Consider the following 21778-nt stretch of genomic DNA (forward strand, 5'->3'; position numbering starts at 1 on the left):
CAACAAAAAGGTGTTTCCTCCCCCCCCTTTTCCCCCCCCTCCCCCCCAAAAATATAAAAAGCAATAAGTTTACAAAAATAGAAAATAATTACAGCAATAGGCAGGAGGGAGGGAAGGAGAAGGAAGGGTCCCTGGGGGTCTATTTGGCTGAGCAGTGTAATATCGTGGGGTTGTTTAAAGCGTCCTCCACCAGATGCAGTTCCTGGCGGTCGACAACCACGTCCCGTATACAGCCAACAAAGCCGGTGCTGTAAGCCTTGGGCAGCTTGTGGGCCACGCCGAGCTTCTCCATCCCCCCTGCAAGAAAGAAAGGAGAGCTGGGGGGGTGCGAGGACAGCGGGCACGCCGCCGCGCCCCAGCACCCTGCCCAGCCAGCAGGGCGCACCTGGGAACCAGGCTCAAAAAACTGGCCAGAAATATTATATTCTGTATTATCATCATCATCATTATCATCATTATCATTGTTTTTATAATTATTATCATTATTATCATTATTTTAATCGGGTAAATGCCAGTTCCACCCAACACACACGTAGGTTTCCTAAAGATGCCTAAAACGGCAACGTGCGTTTTTAGATATCGGTTCAACCTGAAACATTTCACATCGAGGTTGATCAATCACAAAGCCTTCTGGCAGAGCCAGCAGGGAAGCCAAGCCAAAGCTTCTCATGGAAAAAAATTTGCTTTCCCCATGACTTCTAGGCTGCTTTCAGCACCAGGAATAGCATCTGGGATGCTGCCTGCTCAGGGGCGAGGCTGCGTTTTTGGATACGGGCTCTCTGGAAGCCACGTTAGACCTGGAGCTCCAAATTTAGACTGGGAGAAGAGATGCTTCTGGAAGGTCAAATGTGGCAAAGACACCCAGGGGGCCAAGGATCCCATCGGAACAAGCCTGGGAGCCTCACATCCCACCCGGGGGGGCTCCCCCTGTGTGCCCCCCACGTACCCAGCCACAGGGCCCCGTCCGTGTCCAGCTGCGTGGCGCCGAGCGGAGAGGAGCCAGCGACGGGGGCTTCGTTGCCAACTTGCAGGGACCCTTCTCTCTGCACCCTGCTCCGGTGGGGAGGGAAGGAGAGACACAAATTAACCACCCCGCAGGCAAAAAATTATCCCTAGAAAATAAAATACCCGTGGGCTTTCTGCAAGATCCACCGCTGCTGCACCCCAACTGGATGCTCCGGCGCACCCCGGCCACCCCACAACCTCCCCAAAACCCACCCAAATCCTCCTCCAAAGGGCAGAAATGCCCCCCAAAGGGGCAGAAATCCCCCCCGAGGTGGAGAAATCCACTCCCCAGGAGCAGAAATCCCCGGCACGCCAACCACGCCAGCCAGCCACCACTCCCCATGCCACCCGAGCACGGGGCCGAGCAGCATGCCGGCGCCTCCGCCAACCCGAAGAGAAGGCACGAAGCCCTCCGCACCTCCCCGAGCCCGTCCCCTTGGCACTTCCCAGAATTTCGGGCAGGCGTGTCGCAGCACGCGCCCCATTGCCCACATGCCTCTCCTCTATTCTTATCCCAGGAGAGCGGTGACCCCCGGGGACCCCCGGGAGCGGGGCCAGAGCCGTGACTCAGGCTCTCGACCCTAAATCACCGCTGGCCCGTCCCGGAGCCACCCGTGGCGGCCCTGCCAACCCTTCCCACCTGGAGGCTTTGATGTGGACCCAACGGTTGGTGTTGACGGGGACCGTGGAGCGTAGGACGACGGGCTTGGAGCCCAGGTCGTAGGTCATCTGCACGAAGCCGTCGACGATGGCGAGGGCGATGTAGTCGGAGCGCTCCAGCCCCTTCCCGCTCCACAGGATCAGGCCCTGCGTGGCCTCCGTTTTGATGCTCAGCTCGAAGCGGTTGGACTGCAGGGCCTTCTCGCTGCGCCGGGAGGTGGGAGGACAGGGAGAAGGGTTAAAACACGGCCGCGAAAAGCACGAGCCTGTGGGGTCTAAGAGAGGGTCCACTGGAGGTCCCCAACCCAGCTCCCACCCATAAAATTGGTGCCAGAGATGGATGGGGGCACCTGGGCTCTGTCCTCCTGAGCCTGAAGGCACTGGGGATGCAAAGACCAGGGCAGGAGCTGCCCAGTTCCCTTGAGAATGACTTATTTTTTCCCCAAAAATCCAAATTGAATGCCCCCATTTTGCCCTCCGTGGAGGCACCGAGCCCTGCAAGCTGCGGCACCCCAAGCTGGCTCGACCAAAACCCAACGGGAACCCCAGGGGGTGGAGAGCGTCCAGAGGCAGCAAAACCTTCCCCCTCCTGGACGCAGCACCTTTCTCCAAGGGAGGAACGAAGGACAGGATTTTCCCCACACTGGCCTTCCCATTTTTGCTCAATCCCTTCTGGAATGGGCCAAAAAAAAAAGGCTTTTGGCTACGTGGCCATACGGAGTTGCCAACTGCCACGTCACCAACACGTGCACACGGACAGGACAACACAAACAACACGGGGGGCTTTTTATTCCCAAGGGACACTGCTGGACAAGGGCACCACGTGCCCCAGCCTCCCCCTCACCCATTTTTGCCTTCTTATGTCTCCCCCAGGAGCAAGGGCCAGAGCCGGAGCTGCCGCTCCTCTGCTGGAGCTCCCTCCGCGTTCGCCCTCATCTTTTTTGGAGCCGGATCCCTTAGGGATAAAAAGCCCGGAGCAGGGACACACGGAGCAGGCACGGACACACAGACACGCAGGGTGACAGCGGAGCACGGGGAACGAGCTGGAAGCCTGGCACGGACTCACCTGGGCTCGGCGGGGTAGTCCTCGTCGGGACTTAAGATGCGGGAAGAAAGGGGAGCGTGCCATAAGCGCGGGGCGGCGCGGGGACCCTGCCCTCCCACCCAGCACCCACCAGCAGGGAGCCCGGACCCTCACGGTCCTCGGGGCTGAGCTTTTAGGCAGCCGGGGGGGTTTGCAAGTCGCTGCTTTAGCTGGGATGGGCACTAGGATGTCACCAAGCAAATGCCCCTTTGGGTTGCCCAGCTCGCCCGCGCTGCGCCGCTGGGGTGCGCGGATAGGGATGGGGAAAAGCGGTGCTGGGGAAGGGACCCCTTGGTCCTGAGCGGCCAGCACCCCAAAAGGGCAGCCCCCCAGCTGGCTTTTGGGGTCGGCAGCGGTCACGTAAGGCTGCTGTGAGTCAGTGCGTGGAGAAGGGGAAACCCAGAGCCACAGCTGTGCTGCTGGCACTGCCTGCGGGTGTTTGGGGCTCCCGCGCCGCAGCCAGCTCCAGCCATCCGTGGGGATAAAAATGGGTGTTGGAGACAAAATGTACGGGCATGTCGCGGCCGGCAGCGCCCCGGGAAGCAACTGGAGCCTTAATCCTGCCCCAGGCACTCCCGCTGGCTGGCCCCGGGGAGATGGGATAGCTTTTTATGGGCAGCCCAAGGAGCCCTTCAGGGCCCCAGCTGCCAAAATCCCGGCTGAGGGACCCGGGGAGAAGCTCTGAGCTCCCTTTGCAGGACGGAGGCATGCACGGCCGAAACGGGCACAGGCTGGCTCAGGTGGGGAGCAGCTGGGAAGGGCGACCTTCCCCACGGGGGCAGGATGCAAAGGCAGCAGCTTTCTGCTGGGCTGCAGGCTCGTGGCTTTTCGGTGCCGCCCCTCTAAGCCCCCCTCTGCCTGCCCGAGCCCTCCTGCCGCCCCCCGTGCTGTGCTGCACATCACCTGGAGCACACATCCAGGCTCGGGAAGGTTTTCCCAGCACGGCCAGGCTGGATGCATCCATTTTATAATAATATAGAATACCCATAATGATGAAAACTCATGCTGGGGAGTCAAGGCAGGACTAGCCCCGCTCGCTTCCCTCTCCAACGCTTTGCTGCTGATGGGAGAGGTTCCCCCCGGGACCTTCCCTCCTCCATCCTCACCCATCTGAAGGCTGAATTGCAGCTGGGACAACATCTCCCCGCAGCAAAGGGGACTCACACAGCTCCCACAGCCCCCTGAGAGCCAGCAGAGCTGTGAGATCCTTGCCCCGAAGCGGGGATCCCACCCACGGCAGCCCCCGGCGGGTGCCCCCCTGCCTGCCCCATGGATGGGCTGGGGTCAGGGTGCTGGTGGGGTTGGTCCGGGGAGGGGGCGCGGGCTGTACTTACGCAGGGATCTCATTTGTCAGGTGGCTTGGAAATGAAAAATAGGGACACTGAGAAGAGACAGACAGACAGACAGACAGACAGAGCGACAGGCGGGACGCAGACGCTGTCCTCGGGGAGCGGGGAGGGGCGCAGGGGGCGAGGGAGGGAGCGCAGCCCCCCCCTGCTCAGTAATGTGGGGCTGGGAATCACCACGTGCAGCCTCGTCCCACCCCAAACTAGAGCGTGCCCCCCAAAAAGAGGGGGAGCACCCAGCCCCGACGTTGGCCAGGCGCTGTGCTGCCATCGGGGCAGCTTTTTACCGGCTGGAACTTGAGGGGAACCCAGCCCCAGTTTGGCTCGCCCCGAATTTGGGCGCTGCTTTTCGGGCATCCTTCAGCCCCGTGGTTGCTCCTGCCCAAACCCTGATTCCTCCTCCTGGCCGTGGCTGGGCTCAGCGTTACCTCCTGGTCACGGCGTTGTGGTACTCCATGAATGTCCTGCCGTCAAAAGCGATGGCCTCGGCGTCTCCAGCTGCCTTCTCGATGATCACTGGAGGGGGAAAAATGGGGAGCTGTCAGCGAACAGAGCATGGCCAGGCCAGGAAAACCTCCCTTTATCCCCATCTGCCATCCCCGGGGACATGCCAGCACCGAGCCAGCCCCTGGAGAGGTTTTACTGGGGCTTTAGGGCTGGTGAACTGGGAGCAGGATCCTGTTTTTGCAGCCAGCCGGCCTGAAACCCGCAGCTTTGGTGGCTTGCTGGCTAAAATCAGGGAGGAACCTGGAGGCTCGGTGGTGGGCACGGCTTGGGGAGGGAAGGGAAAAGGGTCCCTGAGGCCAGGAGCCATCAACTCCTGCCTAACACCAATCTCTGCGCACAGAGCAGGGGCTGGGGTTGGCACCCTGCTGCCAGCACCCCCTAGGGCCACGCTGGAGCTTTGGGGTCGTGGGGAGGGGGTCCCAGCCCCTCCAGCCTCACCTTTCTCGCAGTGAGCCCCGGAGAAGCCCCTCTGGCAGGCACACTCGTAGCTCTCCAGCCGGGGGCTGCAGGTGCCCCCGTTTTGGCAAGGGTTGGGCTTCTGGGTGCAGGGGTGGGCTCGGAAGGGGGAGATCTCCATGGCGCTGCGGATGTTGGGCTCCTTCAGCACGGGCACCCCCTTGACGGAGATCTGCCAAAGGGGGAAGCACAGGGTCAGCCCTCGCCCCCACGACCCCCACGGCACGTCCCTGCCCCTCCTCCTGCCGTTCCCAACCCGTTGTGCCCCCTGGGACCGGCGAATCCCCCGTGCGGACGGCACCCCCGGCACCCAGCCGCCCTCCCCAAGCTGCCCGGCGGGGCCCTACCCTCTGCACGGCTCCGCTGAAGCCCGAGGAGATGGCGGCCGCTCGGGCCAGCTTGCTGAAATCGGGGGCTCCCCCCACGTAGAACGGCTCCTTCAGGTTCAGGAAGGTGTGGGGCACCTGGCGAGGAGACACGGCGAGATGGGAGGAGATGTGAGGCTTCGCTACGGCACCAGCCTCCTCCCTCCAGGGTGCATCCCCAGGCACATCAAGCCGGGGCACCGAAGCCATCTCCAAAGCCCCTGGGCTCTCAGGGGGCAGCCCCTGCCCCGTCCCAGTTGGCCACCGGTAGCCACTGGCCACCAAAAGGCCACCAAGGACCACGGGGAGAAGGCGAGCACTGCGCATTTGGCACCAGGGGAGGCTGAAAGGGGCCGAGGAGCTCCGAAAAACCTCCAGCTGCGAGGTCTCGCCTGGCAGCAGGAGAGCCAGGGAAGGATTTTCCTGCGAATTTAATTTGGGGAGATGATGCTCCAACGCTCTCGGGCGTGGAGGGCTCGGGATTTGTGTGACAGGAGACGAAATATTGCTCCTGTCTCACCGGGGCGGCTGCTGGAACCCAAACTCGTAGCAAAGGGATCCGGCTGGGATTTGGGGACAGAGATCCTCAGGTCTGGGGACAGAGATCCCCAGATTTGGAGAAGGAGATCCCCAGATTTGGGGACAGAGAGCCTGCGGCCCCACAGCAGGAGCCGCGTCCCCTCCTGTGCCCCCCGGAAGGGTGCGGGGATGCGGTGACGTGAGTCTCTAGCTAATGCTTCGTGGAGTTAACACGAACATGACTGGATTAATTGAGATGCTTCCGAAATAACGACAAGGAAATGCGACGACTGGCTGGAGATGGATGGAGGGAGAGGGAACGGGTGTCGCTAAGCTACGGGGGTCCTAAAAATGCTTGGGGCGAGGGGAAGGGAGCAAGGGGTAGAGGTCTGGATGGAAAACAGAAAGAGAGCGACGTGCCGATGGCAGATGGGATGGAGGTGGCAGGTGATACTTATCTGTACCTTACGGGATTTCTGGGATCCAGACAGCAGGGGAGGGAAAAATACAAATCAGAGGGAGAGAAAGAGAAAGAGAGAGAAACGGGAGGTCAGTGGGTAACGTAACGTGCAGGGCTGCCGCCGGCGGGGGGCACGAGGAACGGGGGCAGCGGGTGGCCAGGGTTGGCGTCCCCAGGGCCACAGCTTGGGCACGGAGAGGAGCAGGGAGGGGACAGGGCATGGTGAGAGGCAGGAGGCGAGCTGCTGGTTGGGGAACAGAGCAGGGAAGGAGGGATTCGGCAGCAGGAGAGGGGTCGGGTTTTAGCTGCTGGGTGGCTTCTTCCTGCGTGCGCGCAAAGGGCTCCGAGAGTTGTGCAAAAAGGGGCTCTGAGAGTCACAAAAATGGGCTGAGAGTCATGGAAAAGGGCCCAAAGAGTCATGAAAAGGGGCTCCAAGAGCCACAGGGTGGCCACGTCCCCTGCAAAGCTCTGCGTGGAGGCGGGACAAGGAGGGACGAGGCGCTGGGAGGGCGCGCGGCTGCTGTCCCGCAGCATCCTCCTCTCCCAGGTCCCCAACTCCCCCTCCACGCACTCCTCCAACCCTTTTCACACCTCCGGGGATAAAAGCCCATGGCTCTGAGAGCTCTGATCGTCTCCCCCTGCCCTGTGGACGTACCGGTGACTCTCCCATCACCCGCTCGCCGTTGTTGATCCTCATCACCCCCTTGCGCCCGTTCCTCTCCAACAAAACGCTAATCCAGGTGTTGAGGGGAACTGGCTCCTTGCTCCTGGCGGGGAGAAGGGCGGAGAAAAAGTGGGTGAGAGCCCTGCTGGGATGGGCACAGCCCCTGGGGCCAGTGCTGGCCACGGGAAGCCCCCCCTGGCCCTTTCCCTGCCCCCAGCCCCCGTTACCTGAGCACGGCCGCCCCTTTGCCCAGGTCATATCTGTACTCCAGGTAGCCGTCGTGTAAGGCCAGGGACACAAAGTCCCCCTTGCCATCGGTCTTCTGCCCGTTGTAGAAGATCATGCCGCTGGGGCTCTTGGCCAGGAACACCACCTCCATGGACATTTTGTCCCTGGGGGCAGAAGGATGAGGGAAACCCTCCGAACCAGCCGCCCACACGCTTCTTTCCTCCACCCCAGAGCCCTCTGCCACCCGTCCGAACCCGTGGAAGGACCTGGCACAGAGGAGGTGCCTCTGCCACCTTCAGGATGGCAGCCAGCAGTGCCGGCTCCTCCAGCCCCCCACGCCTCGGGCACAGCCCTTCTGGTGAGATTTGGGGTCCTGTGGGCAAAACCCCGCTGGTTTCAGCGCCGGTGCCGCGTGGCCGAGCACTTACTGCAGGTCGGGAACGAAGCTCTGCAGCCCGCTCAGCTCCAGGTAGGAGAAGCCGTTGAACTCCGGGAGGAAGGGCATGCTGAGGTCCTGCTCAATCACTGGGCAAAAAAGCAGGGAAAACGGTGAGGAAGAGGAGGCCGAGCAGCCCCAACCAACGAGCGCAGGCTCCCGGCCACGTGGGGATGAGGAAATCAAAGCCCCAGCCCCGCCGTCCCCGGCTCACCTCGCTCACAGAAGTCCCCCTCGCGCCCCATGGGGCAGGCGCACATGAATCCCCCCTCAGGCAGCACCAGGCAGGTGGCGGAGACGTGGCACGGCGTCGGCTCGCACGGGTTCCTCTCGTCGGCACACGTGGGACCTGCGGCACCAGGGGTCACGTCGGCACCCCCAACGGCCGGCGGGCACCAGACGGGCAGAGACACCCCAAATTTTGGGGTGGGCGCACGACGGGAGGGCTCCTGGGAGCCCTGAGAATCTTTTTGTCCCATCCCAGGTTGGGCTCACACGGCCCCAGAAGCCCCCCTGCGGTTGACCCCACAAAAGGGGGAGGTGTACGGCCCTTGCCACAGTGCACTGAGCTGCCCTAAAATACCAGGGGGGATTTTTGGGGACAGATCCTGACCCTTGTCTCATCCACGTCTGGATAGCTCCGTGCCCAAAACCGATTCCACCTCCATTGGACACGACTTTATCCTACAAATCTGAGAATCACTGCCAAGACTTCGCTGCACCCTGCTGCTCCCCGTGACCCCAAAACCTCTGCGACCCCTCAGGACCCCCCAGCAATCTTTTTCCCCCCCGTCCCTGTGTACCCGTGTAGGCGTGCAGACACTCGCAGTGGAACATCTCGGCCTCCTTGACGTGGCAGATGCCGCCGTGGTGGCAGGGGTTGGGGTGGCAGGGGTCGTTGCCGCACTCGCCCACCCCGCTGCCATACAGCACGTCGCTGCCCTTCTCCCGCAGGTCATAGAGCTGGTTGTTCACGTCCAGGAGGCGGATGCAACCCTTCAAGCCCCCCGTGGCCGCCGTGCGCTCCACCACCCTGAGGGGGACAGAGGGCACGGTGGGTTGGGGCTTTTGGGAAAAACAGGGGGGACCCCACACGCGCTCGGGTGATGCTTTCAGGGGAATCAGCGGAAAAAAACCCTCTTGGAGGGCGCTGATCCCCGTTAGGGATGCTGCAGGATATGAGGGATGCTGCGCCCTAATAGGGATGCTGCACCCCACACCAGGGGTGCTGTACCCCATTAGCGATGCCGCACCCCACCACGGATACTCCACCCCTCCACGATGCTCCCCGGGGATCCCCCACACCCCGCAGCCATCCCCCTGCTCACGCAGCCATCTGATCCTCGGGCGCTCCCCCGATGAAGAGGTCGGTGTCGAGGTTGAGGCCGTCGGTGCCCGGGGGGCTCTCCCCGCTGACGTGGGGCTCGCCGTCCACGGCCAGCACGCCGCTGCGCCGGTTGCGGTTCACCACCAGCTGGTGCCACTTGCCGGGCTCCACACGCACCTTGCTGCTCACCACCCCGGTGCCGGAGCCGGTGTTAAACCTGGAGGGGATGGGGAAAGCTCGTGGCCGCAGCCCGGAGGCGTTGGGAGCACCCAGCCTCCTCCCCAAAAGTCTGACAAAATCCTGTCTGGGTTTTGGGGTCTCCAAAGCTCTTCCCTTCACCTCACCTCGCCTTGAATCCGTGCCTTTTGGGAACTGGAAATGTAATTTCAGCTCGGATTCCTGTTTTCCCCCCCCCCCCCCTTTTTTTTTTTTATTTTTTTTTTATTTTTCCCCTGAATTTCTTCTCCTGGTGCCAGAAGGGTGCCAAAAAAAGAGCTCTCGCTTGCCCAGAAGCCACCCTCCCACGCCTCTCAGCTTTTCAGCGTTCAAACCGAAACAAGCAAGTTAATCCTCTTGAAAAGCGCCAGAATCCCCTTCAATTTTCCTAACACACCGGGAAAAATAAAGAAAACATTCATCCTCTTAACCATTGAATGCTCCCCTCCCTCAACCTGGCAGCCTGTGCCACGGGGACGGGGGACGAGGGCACGCACCGGAGCTCCACGAAGCCTCCGACCAGCGCCAGGGAGATGAAATCCTTGCCGCGGCTCTGCCCGTTGTAGAGCAGCAGCCCGCTGAGCTCCACGGCCCTGAACTCGATGGCGATGCGCACGGTGTGGTACGCCTTCATCGTCTTGAAGGCCAGGTAGGACTTGCCCCCGAAGCTGGGGATGAAGTACCGGATCGCTGCCGGGGGTGAAGCAGAGGATGGAAATGAGGATGGAGAGGGGATGAAGCCTCCCAGACAGCGGGACCGGTGGCCCCCAACACCTCTCGTGATGGCAAGCCCCCAAAAGATCGCTCCCAGGCTTTAGGGATCCCATGGGACTGCCTCCAAAATATTCAATTTTTAATATTCAAATTAACAAGACCGGCACGGAGCTCAGCGTCCCCGTGCTCAGGGCGCTGGGGTGGCACAGCCAGAGAGAAATTGCTCCTGGCACCTTCTCCCCTTAAAACCGTGCCTCTTACGGCTCACACAGCCTGCTTTGGGTCACCGGCACTGCTTACGGGCTGGGTTTGGGGGTGCCCCACATCTCTCCGTGCCCAAGCAGCCGGCGCGGGCTGCAGCAGCCTCCCTGCACCAGCCCCAAAAGTTTCCTGGGGAGACCGTGCCAGAAAACAGGCTGCACTTTCCCAGCTGGATCCTCTCTGCATCCTAAGAGCCCAAACTTTGCAACGAAAACCCCGAGGAGAATCCCTTCCCTGCTTTTTTAGGGGGGCACCTCGCCGTCCCCGCTTCACACCCTCCCCACCCCACGGCCATGCACCCGCTGCCGACACCCGCAGGGCTGCTCTGCTGTAAAAATAAAAGCTCCTGTTGCCCGTTTCTCCTATTTTTCACCTACGTTTCTCGCAGACGGCCCCCCCTTTGCCCGCCGGGCAGCTGCAGGTGAAATCCTGCCCGTCGTCCTCGCAGGTGCCCCCGTGCAGGCAGGGGTGGGAGTCGCAGGGGCGCGGGGGCTTCTTGGTGCCGGGGGGCTTGCGGCGAGGGGCGGCGGGGAGCGTGGAGCTGGGTCTCCGGGTGCTCAGGGGGCCGGGTGGCTTGGTGCTGGCTCGAACCGCGGCGTCCTGGCGCAAACCCTGGGCCGTGGTGGCCGCCGAGGCCGTGGTGTACCTGCGGGTGGTGGCCGGGGCCATGGTGGTGGCCGTGGTGGTGGTGACGGTGGTGGTGAAGAGCCTGGGGATCCAGTCTGCAAGGCAGCGAAGAGCAGGGAGGGGTCGGGGTTTTGCAAAATGCTCCGGAGAGAGGGGAAAGGAGGTCGGGGTTGGGATGAGGAGGGTGAGGGGAGGCTGCTTGGAGGCTCTGCTGGTTGTGGTGTGTGCCAAAAGGAGGGGAGCCCCCATCCTCTGCCCTACAGACCCCGCAGCGAGGCTGGGCTCTGCCCCGGGGGGGACCCCGCTGTGCCCAACCCGCGGGCTCACCGAAATCCATGAATTTGACGTGCTCCTGCTGGGGCCTCTTCACCAGGATGGTTTTCTTCTTGGAAGCTCGGATCTGCTTCAGTAGGGCCGCCTGGACGTCCGCTGCCGTGTAGGACGTGGCTGCTCCCAGCCAGGAGGAGAAAAGAGGAGGATGAGAGTGAGGATGCGAGCATTTCCCTTTGTGCCCTCTCCGTGATGTGCCTGAATCATTCCTTGCCCCCCCAAAAAAATGCTTCCAGCCTTCCAGGCACAGCCCCTCCAGCACCTCTTGGTTTTGGGGGACACATGGCACGCCCCTGGCTCATTTTTAAAGGGCTTTTTGGTGCTCATGCTGGTTTCGGAGGCTGGCAGCATCCCTGGGGGTGATGCCCCGTCCCAGGCTGATGGGGAATCACCGCCGGGAAGGGACTTACCTGGGTCAAAGTGGGACTCCACAATGACACGGACAGCGCTGCTCTGCCCCAGGTCCCGCACGCGGATGCTCTTGAAATCCTTCTTGATGTCAGAGCTGCGGAACAGCTCATCCAGCTGCCGGAGGGGAGGGGAGGGAGGAGAGACAGACTGAGCAGTGGGCACGGGCTCGGGTTCCTCGTGACGCTGTTACCCCACCCAGGGCTTCTTTGGTGTGCCCAGACACACACAGGGCTCCGAGCCCCTTGCTCCAGGCGCTGGAGATGCAGGGGGCTGGCTCTATAAAGGTAGAAAACTGGATTTTTTTTTTTTTAAATCCCAAGCTGTGCAGCTGAACCAGAAGGGCAAAGGTCCGTGGGACGTGGTGTTGCCTGCAGGCTTTTCTTGGAGTTACAGAAGCTTTGGAAAAATCCAGGGCGTTAGGCAGAACCTCTTGTTGGGCAGCCCCACCACCGAGATCAAGCTGAAAAAGGAGCAGCTCGGCCCCAGCACGTGATAAAGGACGCGACCCACCGACACGGCACGGGGAAGAGCCTCGAATGCACGTAGGCTAGGAATAAAATTCACCGAGGGTACCTGCTGGGCACAAGCGGGCTGTGTCCCAGCTCCTTACACTCTTAAGCGCCCACCCCGGAGAGGAGCCGTGCTCGCCCCCAGCCTCCACAGGCTAAATTCATCTAAAAAAATAAAACCAGAAGAATGTGGGGGCAGTGCTCCTCCGAGAGCAAAGAGGTTTTTGTGCTCTTGGGTGATGGAAAGCAACGGCGAAGTCGCTGAGCATGGAGAGGAGAAGCGGGGGACCCGGGGGTGATGCTGGCGCACCCAGGGCGCAGCGCCCGGCCCCCGCCTTTGTGGGGTGGCTGCCCCAAATTGCAGGCTCCTTTTTTTTTTTTTTTCCTCTTGCCAAGCCCAGAAAGGCCCTTCGGCAGCCTCCTGCCCCCGTGGCCAGGACTCACCGCGCTCTCGATGCTCCTGGCCGTCTCCCCGAAGAGCTCCGACTTGGGGTCAGCCATCTCGGGGGTGTAGAAGAGCTCCTGGCCTTCCACCTCCTCCAAGATGAGCACTCCTTGGAAGACTTTGGTAGCTGAGGGGAGGGAGGGCAGAAAAGACAAAGCTTTTTCAGTGGGCTGGCGGGGAGGGGGCGGGCGTGGGGCTGAGAGCCGCGAGGAGCGTTTCGAGTCCCTGGGGGGGGGGGATTTAGGGGGATGGCAGTGCGCGGGTAGTGCCAGTGTCGGGGTTAGTCTGGATGGGTCTGGGAGAGCGCCATGGAGGATTAGTATCAGAGGGTGCTGGAGCGGATGGCAAAGACCAGGCTGGAGATGGCAGCTTTTACCATACGGTTTCCTCTGAGCTCCGGCCCGGAGAGAGCAGCAGCCCCCCTGCACCGGCTGAGTAACAAGAGAAAGACGTTAGCCAGAGCAGCACACAGGGCAACGCGGCGGGATCGGACGCGCGCATGCAACCGCGGGGCACGGCGGGGCCAAACTGGGCCGGGAGAGGCGCGGGGAGACCCCGCCAGAGGGCTGCGGGGAGCCTGGAGATCCCCCAAAAACCTCCCCGAGGTGTGGGTGCCTTCCTGGAGGAGCCGCCGCCTCGAGGAGATCCCTGCTGGGGGTAAAGTGGGTGAAGAGTTTCGGAGCTCCTTGCGCGGGGTCCAAAGGAAAAGGGGGTGCCCAAGGAGGAGCTCCAAGAGGAGACGCCTGGGAAATCGCCCCAATGCAGCATTTTTTGGAGCAAATGTGGGCACACATTTACTCTGGATGAGCACAGGTCTCTGTGTCTCCTTGCCATGGGCACTGTGAGGCCAGCACCAGTCACCAGCACCCCAGCGGCTCTCCCTCCTGCCCTGGCACTGGGCTGCTCCTGCTAAGCCCAGCTCCACCAGGTAAAAGGGAATCCGACCGATTCCCTCATCCCCCTGCGCGCCAGGAATGTGCTAAAAAAATAATAATAATTAAAAAAAAAAAAAAAAGTGGTGGAAGTTTGAAGGCTGAGATATTCGAGGGAGAAAGAGGTCGGCTAAACGAAGAAAACCACCGAGCAGCGCACACGTGGCTGGCCGAAGGGGACCGTGGCGGGGGATACAACGCCCGCTGGCCACCACGGCTCCGGCACGTCCACGGGGACAACCCCGCCGGCACCAGTTCGGGACCTGGAAGAGCTCAGCCCGACTCAAAAGCCCCACAAGGACCGACTCACCCGGACAGTTGCTGCCCTCTGCGTCGGCGGCGGCCGTCTTGCCGTCGGAGCAGCAGCCGAGCGGGGTGTTGTAGCACGTTGCCCTCTCGATGGCCGGCGTGGGGGTTACCTGGCTTTCTTCCGCCTCCTCTTCCCCTGCAGGGCACGAAGGAGAACCTTAAGGACCCCAAATCCGTCAGACCACGAGGATGCCGAGCTCCTGAGAGCCAAAGTGGCCACTCACCGGCAGAGCCGGCCCCGCTGGCCTCTTGGTCACCGCTGGTGCCCATCTCCTGGTCCCCGCTGCCCTCGGCGCTGCCCGATTCCACGTAGGCAGGCTGGGTGGTGGCCAGGACCACCGGAGAAGTGGCCAGAGGGCGGATGGTGGTCTTGGCCGCCCCGTGGGTCATCCAGGGGGTGGTGGCCGGCCTGGCCGTGGTGACGCGCCTGGTTGTAGGGTGAGCTCTTGGGGTGGGCTTGGCTTCTTCCGTCAGCGGGGGGCTGCTGGCCAGCTCGGTGGGCTCTGGAGCCCGGGTGCTCAGCTGCAGCGGCGGAGGAAGGATGATTTTGTCCAAGGGGAGGGTGGGCAGCGGCGTGGGAGGCGCCGAGTGGCTCGTGTGGGTGATGGACTCTGCGAGGAGCAGCGAGAAAACGAGGTGAGGAAAGGGCAGGTTTGGGAAAAGCTATCCGTGACGCTGGGGTGCACGGTGCAAAGCAGGGGCAGGGCAGGAGGAGGTAGCCCCGAGGCTGGGAGCAGCCTCAGGGCATGGAGGTGGCCCTGTCCTGGCACTGGGGACAGCAGGGACTCACCGTGGCACTGCCCCGTGTGCTTCACCGTGATGAGCTGCCCCTGCCGGCACGCGATGGTCTGCAGCTGGCACTGGTCCCCGTAGGTGACACCATCGGAGCCACACACCTAGCAGGGCGACGGGGCAAGGCGTGAGCTGCGTCTGCTCTCTGCTAAACCCCTGGGCAAAATTAAACCTGCCCCCAAATTCCCTGGAGAGCAGCTCAGAGGTGCCACCGATGCCCTTTGCCGGGGACACCCACGTGTGTGGCACGTCCCCAAACCATGCAGCGAGGAGGCTGCCTGCTCCTGCTGGGCAGGGGGAGACCTCGAAGTCCCAGGGCTGGCAGCACCAACCCAGCCACGCATCCCTGCGCCCCCAGCCCCTCGGCGATGCCCCCAACCTTGGTCATGTTGGCCTCGGAGCAGAGCGGGGACGGGCACTCGCAGTGCGCAAAGCCGTTCACCTCCACGCAGGAGGCGCCGAACTCGCAGCTCATCTCCTCGCAGGATTTGGGGGCCGATGGGTCTGGGGGAGGGAGAGAAGGAGGAAAAGGGGATAAAAAGCGCGTGCCAACCTTAAAACAAACCAATGATCAAAGCCAAGAGGCGATGCTGGATCCAACCCTGTCTCCCCTCCCAAGGACTCGGCAGAGCAGCACCTCTGTCCCCACGTGTCCCCAGCACCTCTGTCCCCACGTGTTCCCCTGGGCCATCCCGCACCTTTCTCGCAGCCGGTCATGCCCAGCTTGCTGCCGTTGGGGCACTGGTTGCACTTCATGCCGGTGATTCCCGTCTTGCAGGAGCACAGCCCCGTCATCTGCTCGCAGTCGTCGCGCACCGAGCCCACCGGGTCGCAGTTACAGGCTGGGCAAGGAGGGGAAAAAGAAAAAAGGTTCTGCTGGGGGGCCGGCAGCAGTCAGTCCTCCAAAAAAAATGAGGAGAAGGATGCGAGGAGAACCACGATGCCGGCTGTGACCCTGTGCTCACCCTCCCAAAGGCTTGGATTTAAAGGCTCCAGGTACGAGCGAATGAGGTGTGCGCTCAGGGAGCCTTGTCAGCAGCGCAGGTACAAAGCTGTCTGCATGTTTCTAGCTTTTGCTTTCTGGCATCGATCTCCAGCTACTCAATCCTGCCGTGCTGGTGCTCCTGGGGCCGGGGAGGAAGCCAGGAGCTTGCCTGGAGCACCGAGCATCCCTACCCTACAGCGGCACCGTGTCCATCACCCGGCTCCCCGCGATTTCAGCGAGAAACGGGCAAAACCACACTCCCCGCTGAGAGTTTCTTTATACAAACAGCCACCGCCAGCACGAGGGTTCCCAGTTTTAAATGGCACGATGGCCCCAGAGTGCCCAGAGCCTTGCCAACAGCAGGAGACCCAGGGCGAGGGGTGCCGGCACTCACGCGTGCAGCCGCTCTTGCTGTCGGTGACGATGCCGCGGAAATTCCAGAAGCCGGGCTCGCAGCGGTCGCACTTGAGGCCCCCCACGCCCGGTTTGCAGGAGCACTGCCCCGTGGCGGGGTCGCAGGCCCCCCCGTAGGAGCCGTAGGGGTTGCACTGGCAGGTGCCTGCGAGCAAAAGGGAGGCCGTGAGGATAAATCCTTGCCGAGGAGGATGGGAGCCGCCGCGGGGAGCACGGAGCCACCCGTGCTGCTGAAAGCCTCCTCCCGCTCCAGCTGCAAAGGGCAGGACCTCCAGGGAGGGCCCCACTGGCTTTGCTCTCATCTACAGCTCCTTTCACATCGACATCAAAGGGGGAGGAAGCTCTTAGGGGTTTATTATTAATTCATTGATTGGGAACTCGGCGGAGGGAAGCGATCCGAAGACGGACGGAGAGGCGCCCCCTGAATCCCCAGGGGGAGGTGGGAAAGGGGACGTGGGACAGAGCTGGAGAGCAGCACAGGTGGGACAGAAACCGGTGGGATCCCGTACGGGTGGAAAAAGAGGTGGGAAGCTGTCCCCATGGCTGGAAGGGCAGGGGACAGCATGGCCAGGGGCGCACGGGAGCATCACCAGGAGCCACCAGGGCGATGCTGAAGGCGAGACGCTCCGTCTCCTCCCCGACCTGCTCCCGCTGTCTGGGCTGGCCCCTCTTGGCCCCAGGAAGAGGCAGCGGCCAAAGAGGCTGCTTTTTAAATGATCTGGCACATCAAGCAGCGCTGCAGCTTCGTCGGGCAGCTACAGCCCAGGCGCAGCTCGAGTCACGTCTCCACGGGGCGATGGGGTTCCCTGACAGGCAGGCGCAGCCTCAGCTGTTAACAGCTCGCTAATGCCTCTCAAAACGGGCCTTCTGCTCAAGCCCCGTAATTATTTAATAAATATTAATGAAACGTTTGCCCGGCTCAGCTCCCTGCACGGTGTCACCAAGCAGTCACGGGTCCCGGGGTGAAGGGCCGCGAGGGAACCCGAGCTCAGGCAGAGCCCGGCATCGTTTGTCCTGCCCCAGCTTCCAGCAATGGGATGAAGGCACAAAAAAAGGGCACAGCCTGGCCCCAGGGGCACCTTCTGCTGCCTCCAGGACAGGCTCAGCACCAGGCAAATCCTCAGCAACCTCCCTGAATTGCAGGGGGCTTAGATGGAAGGTCACCGCTAGGAGATGGCGAAGGGAGCGCGCACACCTCCGTGCGCACACGCTGCCCATGAAACTGGGGACAAACGGAGGCTTTTTGAGCCTTTGGAAATCCCTCGCTAGCTCAGGAATGGGGAGGACCAACCTCTCTTCATTTCCCCTGCGATGGGACCCCAGGGATCCCCTCCCTGCCTTCCAGCCACCCTCAAGGGCCCCCTGTGCCCCCCAAAAATGAGCGTCACTTACTTGGGCACCCCGCTGCGCCCACGCCGAGCGCCAAGGTGGTGTTGTCCGGGCAGCACCCGTAGATGGTCTGGCTGCAGTGCACCACCAGGAGGGGTGGTGGGGTGGTGGCCAGGGCTGCGGAGGAAAGCAGAGAGGCACGCGGGTTATTTTGGCTGCCTCCGGGCAGCGCAGTGCATCGAGCAGCCGGCGGCACCCCTGCAAAACCACGGGGTCCTCGCAGGGATGCTGGGGAAGGGGTGACAAAACGAGGTCCTGGCTTTGGCCAGGGGAAGGACGGGGCACAAAACAGGGTCACCAGGGCACCGCTGCGGGGTCTCACCGCGGCAGGCTCCTTGGCTGGTGACGTAGAGGTCCTGGCGCTTTTCGCACCGCGTCTTCTTCAGCTCGCACTCGTTGGCGTAGGTCACACCGTCAGAGCCACAGACCTGGCGGGACAGTGCGGGGAGCTGCTCAGGGCAGGTCCCCCAGCCATAGGATCCCCTCTCCCGCCCCGGGATGCACGTGGAGAGAGGAAACCGGGTTGGAGAGAGAGCCCCAAAATGCCCGGCATGCTCACCGGGCTGCGCGGCACCGCCAGGCAGGTGAAGTCGCAGACGCAGCGGTCGTCCTCCGCGTCCTCGTCCCACCAGCCCCCGTACTGCCGGCACCGCTCCTGCTCGCACTCGCTCCCGTCTCCAGAGCCCGAACCCCCCGAGCCGCACTCTGGAGCAGAAGAAATTTGGGGTGAGAAGGGATCCCGGCCACCGGGGCAGGGCTGGAGGGGAAAAGACGCCCCCTCCGAACCCATCACAGCAGGTTTAACCTCAAAGGCACGGAGTTATGGAGGAGTTTAGTTTGGAAGGGGCCTTTGGAGATCATCTCGTCCCCTCAGCTCAGCAGGGAGAGTGCTGCCGCCACCGCAAACACGCAGGGCAGGGAGATGGATGGGGTCTGGGCTGGCTCCGACGGCCAGCCAGGCACAAATTCCTGGCTCGGCAGGCAGGCAAACAACATAAAAACCCTGTCCCCGGCCCCGCTGCCTCTCCGTAAGATGCTCAGAGCTCCGGCAGCAAGAATAGAGATGTTGCTGATTTCAAAGGCTTCTTTAATTAAAAGGAAAAAAATAAAAAAAATAAAAAGGAGGAAAAAAAAAAAAAAAGTGAAGCGAAAAAGCAAAAAAAAGGAAAACCTGCCCCTTTTTATTGAGCGATCAAAGGCTGGGAGCTGGCATTACACAGGGAATTATTTAAGATCTTCTCCCAGGGGGACATCAACCTGCAGCTCCCGAAGGAGGGCCGTGATCAAACACCGTGCTCTGCCTCGCCGTCTCCCCGAGCCCTGCCGTGCTCTGAGGATTTTATTTTTTTTTTCTGGTGCAACGAGCTGGGGAAGCTCAGCTGGCCGGGCTGGCACGTCCCAGCAGCCAGGATTTGGAGAGGTTGAAGCTCTCAGCCACTGTTAACACCCCCAACGGGGGGCTCGGGGGGTCCTGGGCAGCAGCAAAGCGAGTCAAACGGCTGGAGGCTTCCTTCCAGGGGGTGCTGATGTGCTTTTCCCAAAGCACCCAGAGATGGGGAAAGGATGGGGTTGAAGGAGTGGGATCGTGGCTAGCAACGGGGGATGCCACAGCTGATTTCCTCCCCAGCTCTGCCTGGCTTTTTTTTGGGGGGAAGGACTCGGGAAAAGCAGCCTGGGGGTGGGTTTTCCCCAGCTGCCCAAACCCAGCTGGGATGATCCCAGCGGAGAAATGGATTTGGGACCATCAGGGAGCACAAATCCCCCCCCGAGGGGGACGATGAGCATCGCAGGGTGACCTCAAGCACCCCACGAGAGGGTCCGGACACGGAACGCGCGCGGAGAGCCAGCACCCCGCCACCCGAAACACCACCGCTCCCCCAAAATAAACCCAGGGGAGCAGGAAATGAAAGCGGCCACACGTCTCCGGGGGCAGGGCAGCGACCTACCGTCCTCGCAGGGCCCCATCCTGGCCACCTCGATGCTCTGCTGGCGCTGGCAGGCGGCCGCCCGCAGCTCGCAGCGGTTGCCGTAGGTGAGCCCGTCGGTGCCGCACACTTGGCCCGGGGGCTGCCCCTCGCAGCGGGGGCAGACGCACTGGCCCCCCACGCAGGTGCTGCCGAAGGAGCAGACGGTGCTGCCGCAGGATTCTGTGGGGACAGGGGGGGCGAGGAATCCCATTTTAAGGCCCTGCTGGGGGAGGTCGGGCTCCGTCAGGCACCTCTCTGGGATTTGGAGAGGGGCTGCGCGCTCCAGCCCCCGCAGCGCCAGGCTGGGCGGGTGGGATGGGGGCTCCGAGGCTTTAAATTCGTTAAGGAATTAGCACAGGCAGCTCGTGAGGAGGGAGGGAACAGGCAGGCAGAGAGGAATTAACCCCCAGGGACGGAGGGGAGGGGGAGCTGCCGGAATCTGTGCCACCAAACAGCCCCTTCGTGCCTCCCATTTTGGTGTCCCATAATAAAGTGTTTTTAGCCCGATTTCCTCGCTCGGCTCAGCCAAAGCACAAAGCCACCCCCGTCCCCAACCCGGGGTGTCTCTGGTGCCTCCCACGGTGCCACAAACACCCGGGGAACCTCGGGTGGCCATGCCCGGGCACCCTGAGTAGGCAGGGAAGGGGGGAAGGGGGGGGGGCTGCCCATCCTCTCCCCAAAACGCCACCAAAAGGAGCGAGAAGAGGGACGAAGGGGACCTTGCCAGACTCACTGCAGTCGCCTTGGGCAGCCACCAAGATGTTCTTCTGCTGCGTGCACGCCCGGACGTGGAGCTCGCACTCGCTGCCGTAGGTGTTGCCGTCCGTGCCGCAGACGGGCTGCGAGGAGGGCACGCACTCGGTGGGGCACACGCACCTCCCCGTCTCCGCCTCGCAGATGGCCCCGAACTGGCACTTGCCACAGCGGTCTGCAGGGGCGAGGAGCATAAAAAAATAAAATTAAATTAAAATAAAAGCAGGTTAGAGCAGCGGGGAGGGCATCGCTCTCTAACCAAGCTCTGCGCTGGAATAAAATCCCCGCCGCAGCCCCCTCGCCCGCGCAGGTCCTCGCTGGGCCAGGAGGTGAGGCTGGGGGAGGCAGAGGGAGGAGAACTGCTGGAAAAACCCGTCAGGGCCAGGAGAAATCGTGATGAAATGTCCCCGGTGCTGGGAGCTGTTATGGCTAAATGAGAGGGCGCGGGGCCGAGCGCAATTAGCGGGTTGATAAATTAGCGGTGGCCGAGGGGTGCGGGGTGCAGGCTCCTGGGGACAGGGGAGGCAGGACTTGAACATAAGAAGCCAGCAGGGAGAAAGGTTTTTATTGCAAGCCCCGAAGCCAATTTGCTTCCCAAAACAGGGTGTGGGTGCTCCCCAGGGGCACCGCTGCCTCCCTGCCCAGCACCCTGGGGTGGCTGCGCTCCTGGGGATGTGACACGAAGGTGACACCGCCGCCTGCTGCAGCCACGGGGGGAGATCCAGAGGCTGGTTTCATGCAGGGAAGGGAACAGCCCCAGCCCGGGACCAGGCTGGGCTCCAAAATCCACCACAGGCTCCCCGCGTGCAGGTCCGAGATCCTGCAGATTGGTTTTTTTCCTCATTTTCCTTTCACCCAGCAGGAAGGGGAAACGCCTTGAAGGCACCGAGGCCGGTTTCGGCAGGGCCACGGGGCTGTGCCACGCCGAGCTGCAGGCACAAAGACAGGGCTCCCGCCACCCACCCTGCAGATTGAGGGCAAAACAGCAGCATTTTGACAAAAAAGTGCAGGAGCCCAGCCCTGCGTGCGCACCCTGGCACCCTGCGCGAGGGGCTGAGCGCTCTGCCTGTGGGCAAACACTTTCTGCCTGGCAAAGCTGCGCTGGCACGAGCGGAGAGCTGGCAGATGGAAGAGCTGCACGCAGGGCTCGGCTGCGCACCACAGCTCTTGCTACGAAACAGGACGGATCCTGCACCCTCCGGGTGAGCTCGCTGCATCCCAAACCACCCGGCAGCATCCTCCGGGGGCGAGGACACGCACCGATGCCACCCTCCCCTCCTTTCCCCGTGCACCCACAGCACAAAGGCACCCGGGCGGCCCCGCTGGGGGCACCTCCTTACCGCAGGGCCCCTTGTGCTTCACCCTGATCTCCCTCCTGAGGACGCAGGCCATGGAGTCGAGCTCGCAGGGGTTGCCGTAGGTGCGGTTGTCGCTGCCGCAGACGGGGTCGTAGCGGCCCTGGCACACCTGCTGGCACTCGCACACGGGCTCCCGGTTCTTCACCACGCACGTGGCCCCGAAAGTGCACTCCACGCTCACGCAGGGGCTGGGGGTGCCCAGGTCTGCAGAGGGGAGAGAGGAGAGACGGGGAGCGGGGATCAGCCCGCTGCGTGCCGGGCACCCCCGGGCACGGTGCACGGCGAGGCATGCCAGCATCTCCAGCACCC

General features: G+C 62.4%; 1 protein-coding gene across 6 annotated transcripts in view; it reads right to left on the reverse strand.

The window, feature by feature from the left end:
• The window catches only part of AGRN (agrin), a 75063-nt gene that overhangs the window by 2887 nt on the left and 50398 nt on the right, over positions 1-21778 (reverse strand). For 4 of the 6 annotated variants that reach the window (XM_084494993.1, XM_084494991.1, XM_084494990.1 and 1 more), the window contains 30 exons: positions 21452-21673; positions 20092-20286; positions 19338-19538; positions 17951-18096; positions 17714-17819; positions 17395-17508; positions 15983-16147; positions 15302-15445; positions 14983-15107; positions 14602-14707; positions 14036-14422; positions 13813-13947; positions 12570-12697; positions 11616-11730; positions 11203-11322; positions 10626-10970; positions 9771-9963; positions 9059-9274; positions 8534-8763; positions 7945-8079; positions 7723-7819; positions 7294-7458; positions 7058-7169; positions 6407-6418; positions 5406-5522; positions 5041-5230; positions 4524-4611; positions 1646-1870; positions 947-1050; positions 93-297 (listed from right to left, as the gene is read on the reverse strand). In XM_084494993.1, the coding sequence (XP_084351119.1) occupies positions 140-297; positions 947-1050; positions 1646-1870; positions 4524-4611; positions 5041-5230; positions 5406-5522; positions 6407-6418; positions 7058-7169; positions 7294-7458; positions 7723-7819; positions 7945-8079; positions 8534-8763; positions 9059-9274; positions 9771-9963; positions 10626-10970; positions 11203-11322; positions 11616-11730; positions 12570-12697; positions 13813-13947; positions 14036-14422; positions 14602-14707; positions 14983-15107; positions 15302-15445; positions 15983-16147; positions 17395-17508; positions 17714-17819; positions 17951-18096; positions 19338-19538; positions 20092-20286; positions 21452-21673 (4796 nt within the window). In that variant the 3' untranslated portion in view covers positions 93-139. The remainder of the gene's footprint in view (positions 1-92; positions 298-946; positions 1051-1645; positions 1871-4523; positions 4612-5040; positions 5231-5405; positions 5523-6406; positions 6419-7057; positions 7170-7293; positions 7459-7722; positions 7820-7944; positions 8080-8533; positions 8764-9058; positions 9275-9770; positions 9964-10625; positions 10971-11202; positions 11323-11615; positions 11731-12569; positions 12698-13812; positions 13948-14035; positions 14423-14601; positions 14708-14982; positions 15108-15301; positions 15446-15982; positions 16148-17394; positions 17509-17713; positions 17820-17950; positions 18097-19337; positions 19539-20091; positions 20287-21451; positions 21674-21778) is intronic. The other 2 variants (XM_084494994.1, XM_084494992.1) reach the window with 1 other exon arrangement.

The sequence above is a fragment of the Aythya ferina genome (assembly GCF_964211825.1).
Source record: "Aythya ferina genome assembly, chromosome: 21".
Taxonomy (NCBI): Eukaryota; Metazoa; Chordata; class Aves; order Anseriformes; family Anatidae; genus Aythya; species Aythya ferina.